Source organism: Aegilops tauschii, chromosome 3 (assembly GCF_002575655.3).
Source record: "Aegilops tauschii subsp. strangulata cultivar AL8/78 chromosome 3, Aet v6.0, whole genome shotgun sequence".
Classification (NCBI taxonomy): domain Eukaryota; kingdom Viridiplantae; phylum Streptophyta; class Magnoliopsida; order Poales; family Poaceae; genus Aegilops; species Aegilops tauschii.
In genome coordinates, this window is record NC_053037.3 from 590,382,340 (window position 1) to 590,404,143 (window position 21,804).

Sequence of the window (21,804 nt, forward strand, 5' to 3'; positions counted from 1 at the left end):
GCTAGCGATGGGCTGAGTGTTTTTTCAGTTTTATTTTCTTCTTGCAACTGCGTTAATATTTTACAACTGGTGACGATATTTTATAAAATGTTCCTGAGTTTTAAAAACAATACACAAAAATGTTCAGTAATTGTAAAATATTTCAGAAATTTAAAATATTCAAAAAATTTAAGAACTGTTCATGAATTCCGAAAGATGTTCTCATTTTTTCAAAATAAAGGAATTTTAAGATTGATTGCCAATATATAAAGTATTAGAAAATTTGAAAACATTCAGCAATTTAAATTTATTTATTAATTTTGAATAAATTATAAAAACTAATAACTTCTCAAGGACTAAAAAAAGTCTTTAATTTTAGTTGAAGCGTTTTAAAATATTTTATAATGTAGAAAAATAAATTATTTAAAAAGTTTCCAAATCAAAAATAGAAAATGGAAAGTAGATCAGAAAAATTAAAATAAAAAGAAAAAAATTGAAAAGAAAACTGGCAGAGAAAAACATAGAAGAAGAACAGAACAGCCAAAATAAACCGGTACATTTGTAACACCCGAAGCAGGAAAGAACACATTGTCTCGAGTGGGTCGGCCCATGTAATCACGGGAAATGCGTGTTCACGTTGACATACCCCTCTTCACACGGCTCTTACGAGCGGAATATGATTTACCCCTCTTCACACGGCTCTCAATTGCATTTAATTTGTTTTAAGAGGAATTAAATTTAATCAACTCATTTCTTTGAGGCATACAAGCTGTGGCGGACATTCTAGAACAATCTTGGCTGCCCCACCAGGCCATGAGGACAAATGTACCGCTTGCCAGTTGGCCAACATATTTAGGAATGAAATTGAATCAGCCCATTAGCACACCGTTTTTAAAAGAAAAAATTAATCCCCAAGCTCCGCTACTACATGAAAGCATTAAATATTAATTACCCAATCTCAAATTAATTTTAAGATCTAGATATATTCCAAGTTAAACTTTTGACAGAGTCTACAGAAACATGGGCTAAAATATACACTATCCAATATATGCAGTACAAACATATAGTTTAGAAATAATCTAGTGAAACTAATTGATGTTGTAGATGTCTTTTTGGTTAGTTTTTTTCAATCAGACCAAATTTAATTATTATTTTTGAATGTTCGGGGGGGGGGGGGGGGGGGGGGGGAGTTTCCCCCACCTGAATATATTTGATGATCAGGGGAGAACCCCAGGGAAGTGTGTTTATAGATGACCGTGTACACATGGAGAAAGGGAGGAGGGATGGAGGGTTTTTACAGGCACACACTAGCTAGACGGAGAGGGCATGGAGCCAAGTTTCTACATGACCCCTCCGACTCTCGGGGAGCCGACCACGCCAAAGTGTGGTGTCCTCACGGCAGCATCCAACCACACGCTGCAGAGACGGCTGCTGTCGCTGGAAGACCACAGCGTTTCTGTGCTTCCAGAGTTGCCAGCAGCACAGTAGAGCGAACTCCACTGCCGATTCGGTCACCGCGCCCACCGCGGTGGCAAGGCGAGGCAGCCCGCACACCCTGACTCCATCAGTGTCGACGCCCAGCTTGTTCCAGAAGGCACCCGCGAACGGGTAGGCGAAGAGCATGTGATCGGCCGTTTCCAAGGGCGCAGCGCACAGTGGGCAGTCGGCTTCCGTCGCGGCAACGATGCACTTGCGTAGCAGGACGTCTCTAGTGTGTATACGTCTCTGGACCAGCAGCCAGCTGAAGAACTGCACACGCGAGGGGATCCGCGCGCCCCAGATAATATCCGCGAAGCTAGCCCGCGCCCCGCCAAATCGCAACAGCCGGTACGCGGCACTCGACGACAGAGCATTGCGGGGCGCAGCAGCATGCCGTAGTTGCCTCGTGTCCTCCCCCTCACCGGGTGGGGTGGCCGCCACCAGGAGAGCCGACACGGCATGCAGTTCACGCTCGCCCGCCCTGGTCAGTCTGGGGACCAGACAACCGGTCAGGCCACGTCGGCGCACCTGCCAAACGGTCGCCTCGGCGTCCGTGGCGTGGGAGAAGAGGGCGGGGTACGCCACCGCCACAGGCCCGCAGGGAAGCCAGGAATCCTACTAGAAAGAGCAGGCCCGGCCGTCCCCGACCGCCACCCTGGTGATCGTGCGGTAGAGCGGAAGCAGTTTCGCCACCGAGGCGCGGTGTTCTCCGCGCGCGAGCTCGCCGCTGTTGAGGATGGAGCGGCCGCCCGCACTGCTCCAAATCCAGGCCGCCCAGCGCGACCGGGGCATCGCGTGGAGGCGATGAAGCATCTTCAGGAGGAGGCATGTGTTCTGGGTGGCGAGGTCGCGAACGCCGATGCCTCCTTCGCTTTTGGCCCGGCACACTCGTTCCCACGCGACCAAGCATTGTGCCCCCGTGGCCCGCTCAGCCACGTTCCAGAGGAAGGAGCGGCGCAGGGCGTCCAGAGCGTGAACCACCGAGGGAGGAAGCAGCAGCGCCGCCATTGCGTACGTTGGCAGCGCATCCAAGACCGCGTTGATGAGGACCAAACGGCCGGCCGGCGAGAGTAGGTGCGCCGCCCACCCAGCTAGGTACATGTCCACCTTCGCGAGCATGGGCAGGAAGTCTGAGGTAAGTCTGCGGGAACACGCCCGTGGCGCAGCCGAGCGCGGTCACCACTTGTCCCAGCAGCTCACCCTCCGTATGCAGCGGTACCAAGGTGCTTTTGGAGAAGTTGATAACCAGTCCCGTAGCGTCGGCGAACTGGTCGAGGATTCGCCGCAGGCGAGCAGCACCATCCGCGCATGCACGCATGATTATCTGCGTGTCGTCGGCGTACTGGAGCACGACCGCGGGCGCCTCAGGCAGCAGAGGGTGGCGCATCACATCATCTTGACGAATGAGCTGCTGGTGGACGTCAGCGACGATGAGGAAGAGGTAGGGGGAGACGGGGTCCCCCTGCCGGAGCCCACACTTCACCTGGAACCATCGCCCCGGCACGCCATCGAGCAGAACGGCCGAGCGCGATGAGTGAAAGAGAGCATCAATCCAGTCGCACCACTTGGACGGGAACCCCCGCACCTCCATGATCGCGCGCAGGCTCTCCCAGCAGATGGAATCGAAAGCTTTGGCAAAGTCGAGCTTAAGAACCACCGCGGACGCTGCCCGCCGATGACAACACTGCACGAGCTCGGTGGCGTAGACGAAATTCTCGGAAATGCTTCGCCCCCGCACGAACCCTGACTGGTCTTCGTCGATCAAGAGGGGGATTTGTTGTTGCAGCCTCGACGTGAGCCCTCTGCACAGGATCTTCACATCGCCATTTTGCAGCGAGACCGGGCGAAAGGAAGCGGGTGTCGGCACCCCCCCCCCCCCCCCCCCCCCCCCCCCTTTTGGGGAGCAGAGCGACGTAGGCGCGGTTGATCCCGTCTAACCGAGCTGTGCCGGCGTGGAACTCGTCGAAGAGCCGTTGGAGATCATCGGCCACCCCCCCTCCCCCCACGCCGCCTGGTAGAAGGCGGGGCCGAGCCCATCGGGGCCTGGCGCGCTCGAGCGATCGAGTTTGTCGGCCGCCGTTTTGATCTCGGCGAGATCGAACTGAGCCACCAGTTTCGCGCCCCGAGGCGCCTGGGCGTAGAGGCCCGCCAGATCGAACCGCCATACGGCCGTCCTGGGCCGGCCCAGTAGCGCCGAGTAGTAGGCCAGCAGCGCCACGGCCTTTCCAGCATGGTCCACCACCTGGACCCCTTCGACTTCCAGCGTGCTGATGGAGTTGCGGCGGCGCCGCTGCGAAGCCGAGGCGTGAAAGAACCGAGTGTTCTCGTCACCCTCGCACACCGCCCGACGCTTCCCTCGCTGGCGCCAGTGCGCGCACTGTCGCCTGATCGACGCGGCCAGGGCGAGCCGCGCGTCACGTTGGAGCGCAGCCTCATCTGCGGAGAGAACACGATTTTCTTCCAGAAAGTCAAAGAGATCAATCCAGAATCTGCAGTCATTGTCAAAGGTGGGAGTGTGTAGAACATTACTTTGTTACATTTATTTTTTCAAGGTAACACAGCAACATGTGTTTATCAATATCTTCTCTATTCTTAATGTCTCAGTTGGTAGGATTGCGTCCATAATTTTTTTTGTCCCACCACTTTCATCCGGTTTTTTTTCAACGGGTATTTTTTTTCATCCTCCCATCCCACCCATGCACGCCCCCCTCGCCAAAAAAAACCACCCCACAGAAAGACCTCTCCTATCGATCCCCTCGATCCCCTGGAGACGCCGCCGTCGTCGTACGCACCTCGATCCCTCGAACGCCCGCGCACAGCCGCCCTCTTCCGTCTCCCGCCCATAGCCGCTCTCTTCCCCGCCGGCGCCGCCCTCTTCCCCGCCCTCGAGCGGGGATGCCCCAGATCGAGTCACGCAAGTCAGCGGGGCGGTGGCCAGATCCGCCACGGCCACATCTCGTCCAGATGGATGGCGCTGGGAGAGGTAGATCGAGGGGGCGGGTACCGTGTGGGTCTTCTCTTTCGGGATGCCGCTCCGACCTGATCCGGTGAGGAGGCAACCTTTGTGTGCGGCAACGAGGGCGGCGGCCGGCTGCGTGAGAGGTCGATCTGGTCGTGCCCCCATGATGGCATGGTGATGCCCACCAACGACGGCGCTGCGTTGCTACCAAAGGGGCACCCTACCGCGGCCGGGGACTCGCTGCCATCGAAGCACGGCACCTCGCCGCCATGTATGTTGCGTGTTGTTGTGCTGCAGGTCCTTGGGGTTGGGTGCGGCAACTCGCGACTCGAAGATGATCTTTTGTGGTAGGGCGTCGTCGCCGGCGGCGGCACATGCATAGACCGTCTCGGTGCGACAGAAGAGTTCGGAGTTCACTCCGAGAAAGAATTGCTTTGCATGTACATTTGCTGAAAGACTGATGTGCTGAACTTTCGATGATTTTGATTGGTCTCTGACATAACCTTTCCTCTTTTCGTTGATATGTCCAAAAGAGATCCTTATTTCACCTTTTGTTTATACGTATTCAACGTGAGGAGTTTCATACTTTTGGAGTGGAGCTATCAAATATATTTGTGCTCGATGTTGGTGTTTTAATCCGGATCCCTCGCTGAAGGTGCTCGATGTTGGTGTTTGAATACTGCTGCCGTACTTCAAGGTCTGTAGCAGCTCTTGCAATGGATTCTTTTTAATGATAGTACAGTTTATTTTTGTTTAGATTTGGTATTGTTGTTCTGTCCACTTAACCCAGTCTGTAGCAGCAGCTTTTCATGTCGTTTCCTCGCCAACAAATGTCATAATTTATCACGCACGTGTGCAAATGGTTTTTTGGCTATAGTATGAGTATATGGTTCAGAGAAGTTCGGTCAGATGCAAAGCATGCTTAGCATCTCATAGTCGTAGGCTATTCCTTTTAACATTGAAGCCATCCAGGTTGTCAATTACGGAGATGATTTGGAAACTCAGCATAGAAAATTATTTACTCTAATGGAGATTACACATATTAAGGCCTTTATTCTTTTATATTTGTGCTCGTACTAGGCAATATAATGTCTCCAGTGCAAGCATTAGCCCATCTTTAGCTGCTCATAAGCAGTATCAGTGATATATATAGTACACTCTTGCTAAGATTAATCTTTGATATATATAATTCATTGCCTGGATATAGTTTGCTCTGAATGTTTTTTTGCTCTTTAGTCTATGAAGAATTACAAGGAGGAGGATAATAGAGTAGCAACCAGAGCTGAGCATTGGCCTGTAAATGCAGCAAAGTTCTCCTAGAGGTGTGATGTTGGTGGTGATTTTCTTATCCGGGGATATGGATGGGGCGGGTCTGTGGGCACCATGCTGACGCGGAGAAGGATGTGCAGGTAGCGGGGCGCTTGAGGTGAGGTGGCTGCAGGGTTGCTCGAGAAGAACAGGCTTGTCAGCACCACCTGGATGCCTTCGTCATCAGCAATGTGGACAAGGTGCTAGGGTTATTGTTTTTTTCCTACAAGGTCAGTTGTTACATTAGGAAGAACATCGTCTAAAATCTTGACAACATAAAGGAGCATAGAGTTAATAGATTATGAAATCCTGTAGTGCATCAGATGCACCCTTCACTAATTTTTGAACACATTTATATTATCCAGGTTCCGACCTCATTCGCTGTGATGTTTGTCTTTTTTATGGGGCAAGGAAAACATTTTTAGGAATGATACTCCCAAACTTTGATTTCTTGGTTGTCGAATCATGGTGCTGATTAGATTTTATTTAACCTTAAATAATCTATTTATATTGCGGCTGTGTCTTTTAGCTCATCTTTTAGTTTCTCTTCTCCACTTCGCACAAGATTTTATTGTAGGCTACCAAGTACAGTTATACCACTTATACTCTTCCTATCTGATTATGCAAAGCTTTATTTATACTCATTGAACTTTGTTAGATAGTAGGCCCTCCTATCAGTGTGCCTAAATATAATTGTTTCTCTGTGTTTATAGTATCTTAGTCCAGTAGAATGAATGTTCTCGAGTAATTAGAGGTATTTGGATCAAGTGAATGTGGGAATACCACTAAAATCGAAATCATAATTATTTCGACAAGATTCACTCTATAATGTTGTTATCACGGTCCTCTGGAATATATGGAAGCGCAGAAACTCCAAGGTCTTCCGGGATGTTTTTGAGGAATTGCACATGACTGCTAGCAAGATTGCTGATGATCGATACCGTGGTCCAACAGGTATTCACATGAAATTAATAAATGGCACCTTATGGATTGGAGTACTACGCTGTATCGCCTATCTATGAGATTTAAAAAAAATTCTTTCTTTTATTTCTCTTAATCCCTCTGTACTCATTGGACTTTGTATAGTTCTCAGTTTTATGAAGTGGTTCAGGCTGGCTTAAGCCGCCATAGTCCCAGTAAAAAAAGGCTGCAAGCGTCGCTTCGGCCTTTCGGAACTGAATATTATGTAGTTTATTGAGATTATTGATAGTGCTTCTCTACTACCAGAGAAGGTAATAGTCTCTTATGTGTTTCTTTTTTCCATTTGAATGCACTCCATTTTTTAATGTATTAATTAACATCAAACCTCCCATTCTTTCTAGAGTGCTGATATACTATTATTTTCAGCTTAACACATTTAACTTCCTATAGATTTCATGGTTTATGCAGATTAGCCGAGCTAAGAATTTTTGTGAAGCTAAAGCTGGTGTTAAGATGAACGCCGCTATGTATATATTTGAAACAGTTACAAACATGCTTGACAGACTATATAGGGGTGATCAAAAGCATGCGAAGCATTATGGGACAAGTTTCTCTACCTTAAATAAGTGTTCGTTCTCTCATGTTTACTATTCGTTTAAGGGTCATCAACCTGTGTATTTATTATCATTGACCAAGTTTTACATTTTTCTTCAGTAGTGTTCATTATGCAGTTCTAGATTGTTAGAGAGTAGAGTTTATTGATTTATTACATGGAGAGACCAGTAGTGTTGTAGTGGTGTTGACATAATTGCTAACATTTATTCATTTCAATTTTCAAAGATAAGTGGAGTAGTGCAGGCTAACCAACCCATATTGTCAAAGCTTTGTTCAAATAGCTCTTAACATATTTGTTTTTGTGCTAAATCATCTTGATAAGTCTGGTGTGATTTCGATCCCCTATAAGCCTAACAAAGACAAGATCAAGTTCCACTGCGTCTGCTTCAAATAAACTACCACCAAGTTGCACCTCAGCCCCATGAACAAGAACGGCTCTGGTTTGGGGTTCAACATATTGTTCCCAGTACAAAAAATTCAGGCTCATCATGTTGCTTCCAGTACAAGATGTGGCTTGGTGACGGCATTTTACAGAGTATGTTACAACATAATGAAGCACAAGCGGCGATATCTCATAACAAACAAAAAAAAAAGCAAATATAAAATTGTGTTTTAGATTTTATGCCCTCGTGGAACGGTTTAAAATTGGTTTGTCCGGTTAGCACGGTAAGCTCCGTTGCACATTTTTAGATCTTCCACAGAAAATATTCGTGTTAACTACATATATTGTCTGTGCACGATGGTTACGAGTTGAGGAAGTAGTCTCTATTGTACTTGCTTAAATATCGTGTGAATGAAGGTACAGACAACATTTCTGATATTGTGCGAGACTATCTTAATCGCATCAAGTGGATCTTAATTTGTAACAGATTATTCGTTGGATCATCACTCTTTATGTGTACACCGTGAAACTGCCATTTTATATCAACTATACATTGCATGTGAAGTGGGTTTCAATAATCACACAATTGTGCCCGTGCTATCTTTTCTATACATGTAAATTTTAACATGCATTATGTCTATATATAACTCCAGCGAAATATTTCATAATCTCGTGGCAACGCACGGGCATTCTACTAGTCTATATGTAAGTATCTATATGAAGGCGATGTGGACCTTGGCCCTTGCCGGTGGGACGGATCTTGCTCCGCTTTTAGGTGTTTCTGTGAGTTTGTTTTAGGTTTGTGTCTTACTGAGGAATACGTTGGGGCGACGGCACTCTAAAGATGGGATAAGGTTCTCCCCGCCTAGCCCCATTACGGTGATGCATCTACCGTCATCGAAGGGGTGTGGAGGTGTGTCTCCGGTAGATCTCCCGAGATTCAGTTGGTGCTAGTGTTTCGTGGATCTGTTTGGACCCAACCTTTGTTCATCTTCGTTTATGTGTTTTCAGGTGGGATCCTTTCAATATATAATTCTCTTCACCGGCAACGGTTGTTGTTCTGGCGTGTTGTATCTGTGGGGTCTTAACATGATGACTTCCTGACTATCTAATACAACAAATTTAGCATGACTCTAGTGAGGGAGGGGCGATGATGGCAGCGTGTCTTCAGTTCACTCCAATGCTGATATGACATGATTAATAGATCGAATTCAAGATCCAAAAAATCCAGTTATATCTAAGATGATGTTGAGAGCTAATCAAGTAAAAGTTTCTTTTTGTGCCACAATACCATTATGCTTTCTCTAATCAGATAAAGCATTGACCGTCCAAAACCTCGTAACTAAAATCTCACAAATAAATTTTGCAATCACGAACAAAAGGCACTTTTTATATCATTCAGTCTCAGCCCATACTACAATGGGAGTACATGAATTGGTAAGATGGCACGGGATTGCAAAACAATAGGTAACGTGCATCATCAATCCTACGAAGAAAGAAGGAAACCTCAAGCGACGTGATCGAAGACTTGTGTCCATCTTGGAGACGAGCCTCAGTTACACTTAGGGCTAGAGGAGAAATCGCCGACCGGGAATGACTTGGATATCATCCCGGCGTGCAGCCTAAGCTCATCCCCATCGCGGTCAACCTCCTTTATACTGACCCACGCAATAAAGACCTTCACCTTAATGCCTTCGAGGCCGCCGAGCGTGTCATTATTTATGTTCCCAGCGACCCGAGTGTTGTAGTGGATGTCGTACTGGCCGTCAACACGAAGTTTGCATTCATCGGAGAAGTGTACCTCAAAGGAGCCGTCTGGTCGGAGCTCGTAGTCAAGCACTCCCTCCGGGAGGATGCCCGGCGGGAAGCCATATCTCCCTAGCATTTCGTACGCCGTCGGCTTGTTGGCTGCGGGGGCGGGGGCCTTGGCCAGGGTGGCGGCGGTGGAAGTGAGAAGGATGTTTACTATTGCCATGAGGAGGAGGGTAGTATGCTTCGCCATTGCTAGTGCTCTAGCTCAGGCTGACAACTAAAGCTTTGCAGATATATTTGTGTGTAAGCACAGAAAGATGCAGGCTATATATAGAGATAAATCTATAAATATTTGGTGTACAATAAATGTGTATTCAGTACTCACCAAAGTTAATAGGAAATATACTAAAAACATTGTCATATAAATTAGATAAATATAAGATATATATGCTCATTAATTTTACAAATCATAGTAACAAAATAAACATTTAAATGCCTCCAAAAAAATCTTTAGATTCATTGAGGTGGAATAAAATATTCTCTTATTTTAGCAGAAATTAATTTTCTACTTTAGTAACATTCTTCTTCTCAAAGGCCCCGAGGGCCATCATTATTTATCTTGGCCCGCAATACCTTTTGAATCATGCAAGGCGACCTATTCCCTAGGAATCTTGGCATGTGGCCTCTACCGGGAATATACACTACAGGAATCAGCTTATTTGCCGTCCGCCATGCCGGACGGCAAAGGCACCAAAAGCGGACGGTAAAGCTCTTTGCCGTCCGCCAACGACGGCAAACCTGCCCAGCAAAGAGAGCAACGGTAAACATGTTCTTTGCCGTCTGTTTCCTCAAAGCGGACGACAAAGGCTATTTGCTGTCGGTGGCGGACGGCAAAGAACATGGACGGCAAAAACATGCGTTAGTCACGTTAGGTGGCTAACGGCAGCCTTTGCCAGACGGCAAAGCTGCCCAGCCGTGATGTCAGCAGATGCGTCAGCAGACCCAACTCTTTGCCGTCTGCCACCGACGACAAATTGACCAAATGGGTCTGCTCCCAGGTTGCACAGGTTGCTGACACATGGTCTATTTGCCGTCTACGGCGGACGGCAAAGACTCCTTTGCCCTCGGCGGCAGACGGCAAAGTGCCTGTATTGTTGCTGTTTTTTCTGTTTTCTGTTATATCCCTGCATTTTCAAAAGATATATATGATATATATAGTTTCAACATCAAACTAGCCCATGTATCAAACATCTAGTAGTCCATCAATGCAACAGAACACATAGGGTATTAAAAGATCCAGTACATACATAGTTTCACGGAGTTCATCCATATATACATACATAGTTTCACATTGTTCATCAATACAAATGAAAACAAGAACTAAACACTGGCAGTCCATCAATGCCGCTTCCATGAAGTGAATCATCCTGCAAAAATGGGAGTAAGAAAGTTAGAAGAAGAAGAAGAATCTTCTTCTAGTCTTCTTCTTCTAGTCTTCTTCTTCTTCTTCTTCTTCTTCTTCTTCTTCTTCTTTTCTCTTCTTTCTTCTTCTCTTCTATCTTTTTATCCCTTTTCTCCTCATTCTCATTCTTCTTCTTTTATTCTTTCTTTTTCTTCTCTTTCTTCTTCTATTCTTTCTTTTTCTTCTCTTTCTTGTTTTTCTTCTTGTTATTCCTTATTTGTGTCATTTTAGAGCTAACATAGGTAATTATGCCATTTTTTGGCCAACTAAGCTTATTATGTCAATTTAGAGAAAAATAAGGTAAGTATAGGTCATTTTTGTGCCGACGTGGACGGATATCAAGACCATGGCACTATGTATAAAAAACAATCATACAAAGTAAGAAAATTATACAAGTAACTATATAAATCATACAATCATACAAGTAACTATATAAATCAAGTACAACATAAAAAATTGAATACCTAATAATAATCTGGATCGTCGGGTTCAATAAATGCTCCGAGATCAATAAATGCATCATCATCATCATCACTATCATGAATGAAGTGCTCATCGGGTTCAGCGGCATCAACATGTGGAAGGCCACCTTTACGTAATCGGTCAAGCATTGACAAGTCATCCGCAACAGTAACCTCTTCTTGTTCAGGCTCTTCTTGTTTCGGCTCAGGGGTGAAGTCAGGTTCACTTCAATGTTCTGGTGTGAAGTAGAGCGTTTCTTGAAGCGTTTTTTTGCAAAGACGCGATTCTTGGAAGAATTCACCTTCATATGTGTCTGGGTTAGTCTGAGGTTCATAATCCTCTTCATTGGGGGGAGGTGGTCTAACACGTGGTGACACTTCATAAACGACATCCCAACCATTTAGATTTGGATCAGTTTGGCAGGCCCACGGTAGATAGAAAATTTGGGTCGCCTGTTGAGCCGTAATAATAAACACCGGGAACATCTAAATGGGTGCTTTGTTTGATTGCGACTAGCCCTATATGTTCATGAGTCCTACTAGTCTCCTTCGGCTGGAACCAGTAACATTTGAAGACTACGACATTCGGTGCATTTTGACCATAGAATAGAAGTTCATAAATTGCTTCAACTCTCCCATAATACTCGATACCTCCATCGCCGATAGCAGAGACACAACAATTCGTAGACTTTCGGTCGGTCATAGATAGATCTTTGCTGTAGGTACGAAAGCGATACCCGTTGATGTCATATTTGTCACATGAACGGACCCAAGTAAAAACCATTAGCGACTTGTCTCAATTCGGCGTCCATAGACTCTGAATTAGCCTACAAGTTTAATACGAAAGGATTGTCGCATTAACCACAAATTAGACGAAGAAATGAGAATGGTCTAATGGAAATTACCGTTTGTTTGAACCAAGAGATGAAACCGGGAAAGGCAGCTCCTTGCATTGCCAGAAGCTCATACTCTTTGATGGATTCCTTTTGGATCACCGCTCCATCTGAGAATTTGGCGACGTATTGACTGTATCAAAAAATATCCGAGAATAAGAGCAGTTCAAAGGAATTAGAAGTTGCGAAACAATGTACGTGAGAACTTACTCGATGTACGGCCGCACTTCTGTTAGGTTGGTGAAGATATACAACAAAATGGTCCGCCATTCTTCGACATCCAACGATATTGGTTTCGAAGCACCGGCTGGTGCGAGATTCCCTTTGAATAGGCAGAGGTTGGATTTATGGTCGCCAGCATTGTACCGAGGCTTCGGATTATGCAAATGACGATTTTTGGCTTCGTAGTCTGCTGTCACGAAGTTTGCCGCCGCCTCAGTAATGAATGCCTTGGCCATCGATGCTTCAATTCAACGTTTATTTTTACATTTTGCTCGGAGCGTCTTCTGCATCCTCTCAGTTGCGTAGCACCAACGATTTTGCACGGACCCCCCCCCAATCTTGCCTCGGTCGGGAGATACAAAATCAAGTGTTGCATTGGATTAAAGAAGCCCGGCGGAAAGATCTTCTCTAACTTGCGGATCAACTCCGGCGCTAACTCTTCCATTTCTTCTATCACGGCAGGCGATAGATCTTTCGCACAAAGAACACAGAAGAAATAGCTCAGCTTTGCCAGTACTAGCCATTCATCTGCAGGGATGAAGCCATGCAACATCACCGGCATTACCTGCTCAATCCATATGTGCCAATCATGACTCTTGAGACCAAATATTTTCAATTTGTCATGACTCGCTCCCCTCTTTAGATTCACTTCATAACCATCAGGGAACATCAACTACATTTTTGCCCACAAGATAGTTTCCCTCATAGCTGGCCTTCCAAGATTGAACCATGCCTTTGGCTTCGTCCAATTCTACTTTCCTTTCGGTTCTTGCATGTTTTGTAACGGTCTATGACATAGCGCCTCCTGATCGACTCTAGCCTTAGTATTATCCTTTGACTTCCCGTCTATGCCGAACAATGTACCAAAAAGTGCCTCAGCGATATTCTTTTCAGTGTGCATCACGTCGATGTTGTGTGGGAAAAGGAGGTCTTTGAAGTAAGGCAGATCCCATAAGCATGTCTTGTGAGTCCAGGCGTATTTCGAATTATACCCCTTGAAATACCCTGGACGTTCTGGATCTGGCTCGAGAGCGTTTAACTGATCTAGGGTCTCTTGGCCTGTCAACGGAGGTGGTGCAGAGTTTTTGACAACTCTACCTTTCATGAAGTTCTTCTTGTCTTTCCTGAACTTATGGCGAGGATCCAGGTACTGTCTATGCAAGTCCAAGCAAGAAAACTTGCGACCCACCTGCAGCCAACGAAACTCAAGAGCTGCCTTGCATGTGGGGCACAGGAACCTTCCATGCACACACCATCCAACGAATATAGCGCATACGCCGGCAAGTCATACGTCGAGTACATGTACCAGACACACATAATGAAGTTCTGTTTGTTAAAGACGTCGTAGGTCTTGAACCCATTATCCCAAGCTTCTTGCAATTCGTCCTTAAGAGGCTGCATGTACACATTGATATTCTTCCCCGGATAGTTCGGCCCTAGAATTATCAACGTCAGAAAAATGTTCTTTCTTTGTATAATCTGTCCGGGGGGGGGGGGGGGGGGGAGATTGAGTGGAAAGACAAATATGGGCCAACAACTGTATTGGGTTGCTGTCAAACCAAACACAATGAACCCACCGTGCTGATGCTAACTCGAGGATGCCTTGAATCTGCCGCTTTTTCCGCATATAATGCATCGAAGCGCTTCCACGCTTCACCATCCGATGTGTGTACCATCATCAGATTCCCATCTGCATCTAGTTCGGTTCTTTTGACCTCTTTGTGCCATGTCATCTCTCTGGCCGTCTCTTCAACCATCAAAAGACGTTGAAGTCTTGGTACGATTGGCATATACCGAAGAACATTAACCGAGATTTTGGTCTGCGTCTTCTCACCCATACTGTTGTCTACCACAATATACCTGGAAGACTTGCAAATGGGACAATAGTTCAAGTCCGCATACTCAAGCCTAAATAAGGCACATCCTTTCTCACAGGCATGTATCTTCTCATAGGGCATCTTAAGAGCACGGAGGATTTTAGATACGTTGGAGACGTATCAGCGCGGCGCCACCCGCCCCCAACCTCCCTGCCCCGGAGCCCCGCCCCCGTTGCCTGATATGTCTCCAACGTATCTATAATTTTTGATTGTTCCATGCTATTATATTATCTGTTTTGGATGTTTAATGGGCTTTATTATACACTTCTATATTATTTTTGGGACTAACCTACTAACCGGAGGCCCAGTCCAAATTGCTGTTTTTTTGCCTATTTCAGTGTTTCGCAGAAAAGGAATATCAAACGGAATGAAACCTTTGGGAGAGTTATTTTTGGAATAAACGTGATCCAGGGAACTTGGAGTGGACGTCAAGAAAAAAGCGAGGAGGCCACAAGGCAGGGAGGCGCGCCCCCCATCCTCGTGGGCCTCTCGCAGCTCCACCGACCTACTTCTTCCTCCTATATATATCCATATACCCCGAAAACATCCAGGAGCACCACGAAACCCTATTTCCACCGCCACAACCTTCTGTACCCATGAGATCCCACCTTGGGGCCTTTTCCGGCGCTCCGCCGTAGGGGGCATCGATCACGAAGGGCTTCTACATCAACACCATAGCCTCTCCGATGATGTGTGAGTAGTTTACCACAGACCTTCGGGTCCATAGTTATTAGCTAGATGGCTTCTTGTCTCTCTTTGGATCTCAATACAAAGTTCTGCTCGATCTTCTTGGAGATCCATTCGATGTAACTCTTTTTGCGGTGTGTTTGTCGAGTTCCGATGAATTGTGGGTTTATGATCAAGATTATCTAGGAACAATATTTGAATCTCCTCTGAATTCTTTTATGTATGATTGGTTATCTTTGCAAGTCTCTTCGAATTATCAGTTTGGTTTGGCTACTAGATTGAAATTTCTTGCAATAGGAGAAGTGCTTAGCTTTGGGTTCAATCATGCAGTGCTCGATCCCAGTGACAGAAGGGGAACGTATTGTATTGTTGCCATTGAGGATAAAAAGATGGGGTTATATCATATTGCTTGAGTTTATCCCTCTACATCATGTCATCTTGCCTAATGCGTTACTCTGTTCTTATAAACTTAATACTCTAGATGCATGCTGGATAGCGGTCGATGTGTGGAGTAATAGTAGTAGATGCAGAATTGTTTCGGTCTACTTGTCACGGACGTGATGCCTATATACATGATCATGCCTAGATATTCTCATAACTATGCACTTTTCTATCAATTGCTCGACAGTAATTTGTTCACCCACCGTAATACTTATGCTATCTTGAGAGAAGCCACTAGTGAAACCTAGGTCCCCCGGGTCTATTTTCCATCATATTAATCTCCCGACAACTAGCAATTTATGGCACCGTTTATTTTGCAATCTTTACTTTTCAATCTTTATCATAAAAATACCAAAAATATTACCTTATCATCTCTATCAGATCTCACTTTTGCAAGTGGCCGTGAAGGGATTGACAACCCCTTTATCGCGTTGGTTGCAAGGTTTTTATTTGTTTGTGTAGGTACGAGGGACTTGCGTGTGGCCTCCTACTGGATTGATACCTTGGTTCTCAAAAACTGAGGAAAATACTTACGCTACTTTGCTCCATCACCCTTTCCTCTTCAAGAGAAAACGAACGCAGTGCTCAAGAGGTAGCACGCGCGGCTGCGCCGGGGGCGACGGGGATCGGGGGTTACGGGGCGGCTGGGCGACGTGGGTGACGGGCCAGCTGGGGCGCCGGGCGGTGGGGCGGCAGGGGCGACGGGTGCGGGGGGGATCCGGGGCAAGGAGGATCGTGGGGCGGCGGTGGTGCTGGGCGGCGGGCGGCAGGGGCGACGGGACGGTGGGGGCGGGGGATCCAGGGCAGGAAGGGTAGTGGGGCGGCGGCAGTGCGGGGCGGCGGCGGTGCGGGCGCGGGGGCGCGCGGGTGAAGTGAGAGGGGAAGAGAGAGGGGTGGCCGTTAGAGGCCGTTAGTGGGCACATTTTTTGCTGTCCGCTATCGGACGGCAAAAAATCTTTGACGTCCGCTATTGGACGCTAAATAGGGGGGGCTGGTGGGCCATTAGGGTTTGGGCCTCCACTGGACCCCACCCACCTCTTTGTCGTCCGCCAGCGGACGGCAAAGATTCTTTGCCGTCAGCCAGCCGATGGCAAAGAACTGGCTGATGGCAAACAAGATCTTTGCCGTCAGCCATTTCTTTGCGTCTGTTTATTAGAAGCGGATGGCAAAGGCCTTCTTTGCCGTCCGCTAGCAGACGGAAAAGATCTGGCTGATGGCAAATTCTCTGTTTCCAGTAGTGATATAGGCCATGACACCTAACGTGTACACCGGTCCAGCTATTTTTTAACAGAAAGATCAACACCTAAATTCTAAATTAAAAAATATCCATCAGTGAGCTACCACAATTAAAAAATAAAACTCGCTCAAATTGCTTTGAACAGAACACATATAGTTTTAGCTTAGTAAAGTCTGCTTAAGTGATTTCTCTACTCTTATAAAAAACCGAGTTGGTGACGATAGTATGCCTGCCATCTTGCAATGTAAACCGTCCGATCTATATCTGACGGTTAGAAAGCAAATCATGGCAATTTTGCAAAAAGATACCCGCACCTCTGTCTGCATTTGTGGATAAGGCATTCCCTCGTTCATCCTTATCTGCCACAACCTCATCGTTGAGCAATTAACAAAGGAAGCCTCTGGAACAATCTGGCATTGTGGCCGCTGCCGGCGTTCCATCCCCATGCCTCCGCTCAGTCCGACCACCCATCGCCACCATGCCCCACTCCTCCTCACCTTATCTCTCCTCTTTCTCGAGATATCATTAGTTTTTACACATGGGACTACTCCCGCACGGGTCAATTACAACAAATGTTTTATAAAAAATACATCTTGATGTTCCGTGCAATGCACGGGCATTTTGCTAGTTACAAGGAAAAAAGAGGGCACACAAACGATTTCAACTACAAAATAATTGGAGGAACAAAGTAATAGAGATCGTATCAACCTATAATAATTGATGTAGCTTTTGATAGCATATTTTATAATCAACACTCAACACCATTCTGTAGGTAGTCCAAATCGGACGACCACCCATGCCTCGAGGGATGGAGAACCCTACCTTCATAATAATTATGTATATTCACCCATGCATTATTAGTTAATAAACATCATATCAAGGATGCTCGTAAATACTTGAAAAATATATCCAAGTTGATAGAGTAATTCCATATCAATCTAGTAACAAGCACCACTTAGGGATGGTGTCCTGTCTAAGGGGCCCCTCATGGCATCGGTTCCCGGCCTGTTGGGCCTGTCTGAGGACCGCTTTGTCGGTTCCATCCCGGGTCACTTTGGGCAGGCCTCGACGATATACTTGGCGATTCCGCAAAGGCTTGACATACAAGACAAGAAGACAGAGTCTTGGGGAGTTCTATCTCCTTATACGTAGCCGCGACCTAGTTGTGGAAACCTGAGGACTCCAGGTATGCTATATAAGCTGAGGGCTAGGTTTGTCGTAGATCAACTTAAAATCTCTTAGTACTTCATACTTTGTATACACCCCAACGCAATAAAACAAAGGAAGGAGTAGGTCATTATATCCGTCGTGAGAGCCTGGACTTGGGTAAAAACCCTTACTTATGTTACCATCTTGAAAAATACCATATTAACGATACCCTACTGAGGAATCTGCCGGATTTAGCTCCGATACTGGTGGCCCATGCAGGTCTTGCTAGGTGAATGTCGTGATGCGTGGGGAGTGCAGATCAATGGTCAGATCGTTCCGGTGCGATCTTCGTGCAAGGCCAATTGTTCATCTTCGGCGGCGTCACCCTTGTCGCCAACTCGACTAGTCACCTCGGCCAGGTCGAGGCCTTCTCTCTAGGCTGGATCACAAGATTCAGCAACATGGAGTACACCGAGACTGCCAATGAGAGATGATCTTCTCAGGTTGGGCACCTTGCCAGATCCAAGAATAGCAGATGCCACATCTCCAGATCTCGATATCAAGTAAGATCTTGGAGCTACCGGAAGAGGACGTCCGTTTTTTTTCTGGCGCACCCACCATCGATCTTGTTTCCAACATCGAATCATGTTGGTAGAAGACATGTAAGGTTGAAAATTGAGTAAAAGGTGGACATGTGAGTAAAAGAGATGTGGCGGTGACGACCAAAATGGGTGACTAGTGGCACCCTGAGGGGGCGCATTAGTTTATCTACCAGCAAAAGGGCATGCTCTGGCGGGAAACTGGGTCAAAATTGAGGGCGGTGGGTGGAAAATGGGTGTGACACGCGTCATTGGTTATTAATGGATGCTCTAACCAGTGCAAAAGTGGTTGCGCTATTGGCGGGAGTCAAAGAGGCAGGCGTACGAACGACCGCGTTGTTGGTAGGTTTCGATGCGGAGGACGAAACATCAAACTTTCCTCCTGCATGAGTGGTTGGGTTCGGTGCCGCTCCATATCAGCACCCCGGCCAACAATTGTATAGGTTCGCCGGATTGATTTGATGCAGCCTTCAAGAAATATGGAGGCCAAGGCAACAAAACCTAAACTTTGTCCTCAAAGACAAAACAAGCGGTTATTATGGCGATCGGGGTATATATGACCTGGCTTTGGTAGAGGCATGAGATGATCTCACCTACCAGATCTTTGCCATTGTTTCTTCTCATGTCCCCCTTTTCTAAGTAGGCACCTTTTTTTAAAACTAATATCTAAAAGCATTATATTTTATTTTGTTAGGAAACATCTTGCATTATAGTTGTCCTCGCTAGTAAAGGAGTTCGAAGGGGAAGCAGAACCTTGAAACTAAGATGATGAAAATGATCACGAAATCGTACATGTAGTCACGTACACGTGCTAAATAGTATTGCACTGCCATAGATCAGGCTTTTGACCAAACACAAACTCATGTTGGCGTTGTGAGCCAGAAATAAACCATTCTACCGAGTTTGGGTTGTTTGTTTGGTCAGTTTTATACTATCCTAGCGATGGGCTGAGTGTTTTTTCAGTTTTATTTTCTTCTTGCAACTGCGTTAATTTAATTTTTTTACAACTGGTGACGATTTTTTATAAAATGTTCCTGAGTTTTAGAAACAATACACAAAAATGTTCAGTAATTATGAAATATTTCATAAATTTAAAATGTTCAAGAATTTTAAGAACTGTTAATGAATTCCGAAAGTTGTTCACATTTTTTTAAATAAAGGAATTTGAAGATTGATCGCCAATATATAAAGTATTAGAAAATTTGAAAATATTCAGCAATTTTAAATTTATTTATGAATTTTAAATAAATTTTAAAAACTAATAACTTCTCAAGGACTAAAAAAAGTCTTTAATTTTAGTTGAAGTGTTTTAAAATATTTTATAATGTAGTAAAATCAATTATTTAAAAAGTGTTCGAATCAAAAATAGAAAATGGAAAGTAGATAAGAAAAAATTAAAATAAAAAGAAAAAAATTGAAAAGAAAACTGGGAGAGAAAAACAAAGAAGAAGAATAGAACAGCCAAAATAAACCGGGACATTCGTAACACCCGAAGCAGGAAAGAACACATTGTCTCGAGTGCGTCGGCCCATATAATCACGGGAAATGCGTGTTCAGGTTGACATGCCCAGCCTTACAAGCGGAATATGATTTACCCCTCTTCACACGGCTCTCTATTGCATTTAATTTGTTTTAAGAGGAATTAAATTTAATCAACTCATTTCTTTGAGGCATGCAAGCTGTGGCGGACATTCTAGAACAATCTTGGCTGCCCCACCAGCCCATGAGGTCAAATGTACCGCTTGCCAGTTGGACAACATATTTAGGAATGAAATTGAATCAGCCCATTACCACACCATTTTCTAAAGAAAAAATTAATCCCCAAGCTCCGCCACTATATGAAAGCATTAAATATTAATTACCCAATGTCAAATTAATTTTAAGTTCTAGATATATGATACGACTCCAACGTATCTATAATTTATGAAGTCTTCATGCTATTATATTATCAACCTTGGACGTTTTATATGCATTTATATGCTATTTTATATGATTTTTGGGGCTAACCTATTAACCTAGAGCCCAGTGCTAGTTTCTGTTTTCTCTTTGTTTTAGAGTATCGCAGAAAAGGAAAACCAAACGGAGTCCAGTTGACCTGAAACTTGACAGAGCTTATTTTTGGACCAGAAGAAGGCCAAGGAGTCAAAGAGTTGGGCCAGAAGAGTCCCGGGCTGCCCACGAGGGTAGGGGGCACGCCCACCCCCCTGGGCGCGCCTCCCTGCCTGGTGGACAGCCCGGAGACCCCCCCCCCCCCCCCTGACTTGTTCTCGACGCCAACACCTCTCATATATACCCAAACTTCCAGAAAGAAACCTAGATCGGAAGTTCCGCCGCCGCAAGCCTCTGTAGCCATGAGAAATCAATCTAGGCCCTCTCTGGCACCCTGCCGGAGGGGGCCATCGTCACCGGTGGCCATGGAGGAGGATCCCGGAGAGGCCATCATCACCATGAAGGCCAAGGACCAGAGGCGGAACCTCTCCCCATCTAGGGGGAGACCATGGAGGAGGAAGCACAAGGGGGAGAACCTCTCCTCCTCTCTCTCGGTGGTGCCAGAGTGCCATCGGGAGGGGAATCATCGCCGCGGTGATCGTCTTCATCAACATCACCATCATCTTCACCATCCTCATCTATTTTACGCGGTCCACTCTCCCGCACCCCGCTGTAATCCCTACTTGAACATGGTGCTTTATGCCACATATTATGATCCAATGATGTGTTGCCATCCTATGATGTTTTGAGTAGATATCCTTTGTCTTTGGGTTGATTGATGATCTAGATTGGTATGAGTTGTATCTTTTATTTTGTTGCTGTCCTATTGTGCCCTCCGTGTCGCGCAAGCGTGAGGGATTCCCGCTGTAGGGTGTTGCAATACGTTCATTATTCGCTTATAGTGGGTTGGTGAGTGACTGAAACACAAACCCGAATAAGGGGGTTGTTGCGTATGGGAATAAAGAGGACTTGATGCTTTAATGCTATGATTGGGTTTTGCCTTAATGATCTTTAGTAGTTGCGGATGCTTGCTAGAGTTACAATCATAAGTGCATATGATCCAAGTAGAGAAAGTATGTTAGCTTATGCCTCTCCCTCATATGAAATTGCAATGACGACTACCGGTCTTGTTAACATTAGCCTAGGACAATTCCGCACACCTATCCATCATTATTCCACACTCGTTATTTATAATATTTAGTAATATATTCTAACTTTATGATAACATCACCTACTTTTATATTTTAGCTCTCCGATACCATGCAAAGTTATCCTCTTCATACCCACAACGTAGTTTTATTTCTCGTTTCTAGTTGGAAGCAAACGTTCGGTGTACGTAGAGTCGTATCAGTGGCAGATAGAGCTTGAGAGAATATTGATCTTACCTTTAGC

The 21,804-nt window shown here is 45.6% G+C and overlaps 2 protein-coding genes across 2 annotated transcripts; both read right to left on the bottom strand.

The window, feature by feature from the left end:
- Positions 1-1,290: 1,290 nt before the first annotated feature.
- LOC141020752 (uncharacterized) lies at positions 1,291-4,582 on the bottom strand. The gene is made up of 5 exons (XM_073495692.1): positions 4,251-4,582; positions 3,397-3,947; positions 2,678-3,258; positions 2,152-2,565; positions 1,291-2,073 (listed from the first exon to the last, which is right to left on the bottom strand). The coding sequence occupies exons 1-5, from the start codon at positions 4,580-4,582 to the stop codon at positions 1,291-1,293; spliced, it is 2,661 nt and encodes an 886-aa protein (XP_073351793.1).
- A 4,613-nt stretch (positions 4,583-9,195) lies between these two features.
- On the bottom strand, positions 9,196-9,645 carry LOC109733492 (uncharacterized). Its single transcript, XM_020292715.4, has one exon. The coding sequence runs from the start codon at positions 9,643-9,645 to the stop codon at positions 9,196-9,198; it is 450 nt and encodes a 149-aa protein (XP_020148304.1).
- Positions 9,646-21,804: the final 12,159 nt, after the last annotated feature.

What these genes read in the sequence shown, in the direction of transcription:
- LOC141020752 (XM_073495692.1), bottom strand. Translation starts at nt 4,582, where the DNA reads ATGGGGGCACGACCAGATCGACCTCTCACGCAGCCGGCCGCCGCCCTC. An exon ending in TTCCACGCCGGCACAGCTCG is followed by an intron (nt 3,259 to 3,396) that starts GTTAGACGGGAT and finishes TCCTGTGCAGAG; the next exon opens with GGCTCACGTCGAGGCTGCAA. An exon ending in ACTTCTCCAAAAGCACCTTG is followed by an intron (nt 2,566 to 2,677) that starts GTACCGCTGCAT and finishes ATGCTCGCGAAG; the next exon opens with GTGGACATGTACCTAGCTGG.
- LOC109733492 (XM_020292715.4), bottom strand. Translation starts at nt 9,645, where the DNA reads ATGGCGAAGCATACTACCCTCCTCCTCATGGCAATAGTAAACATCCTT.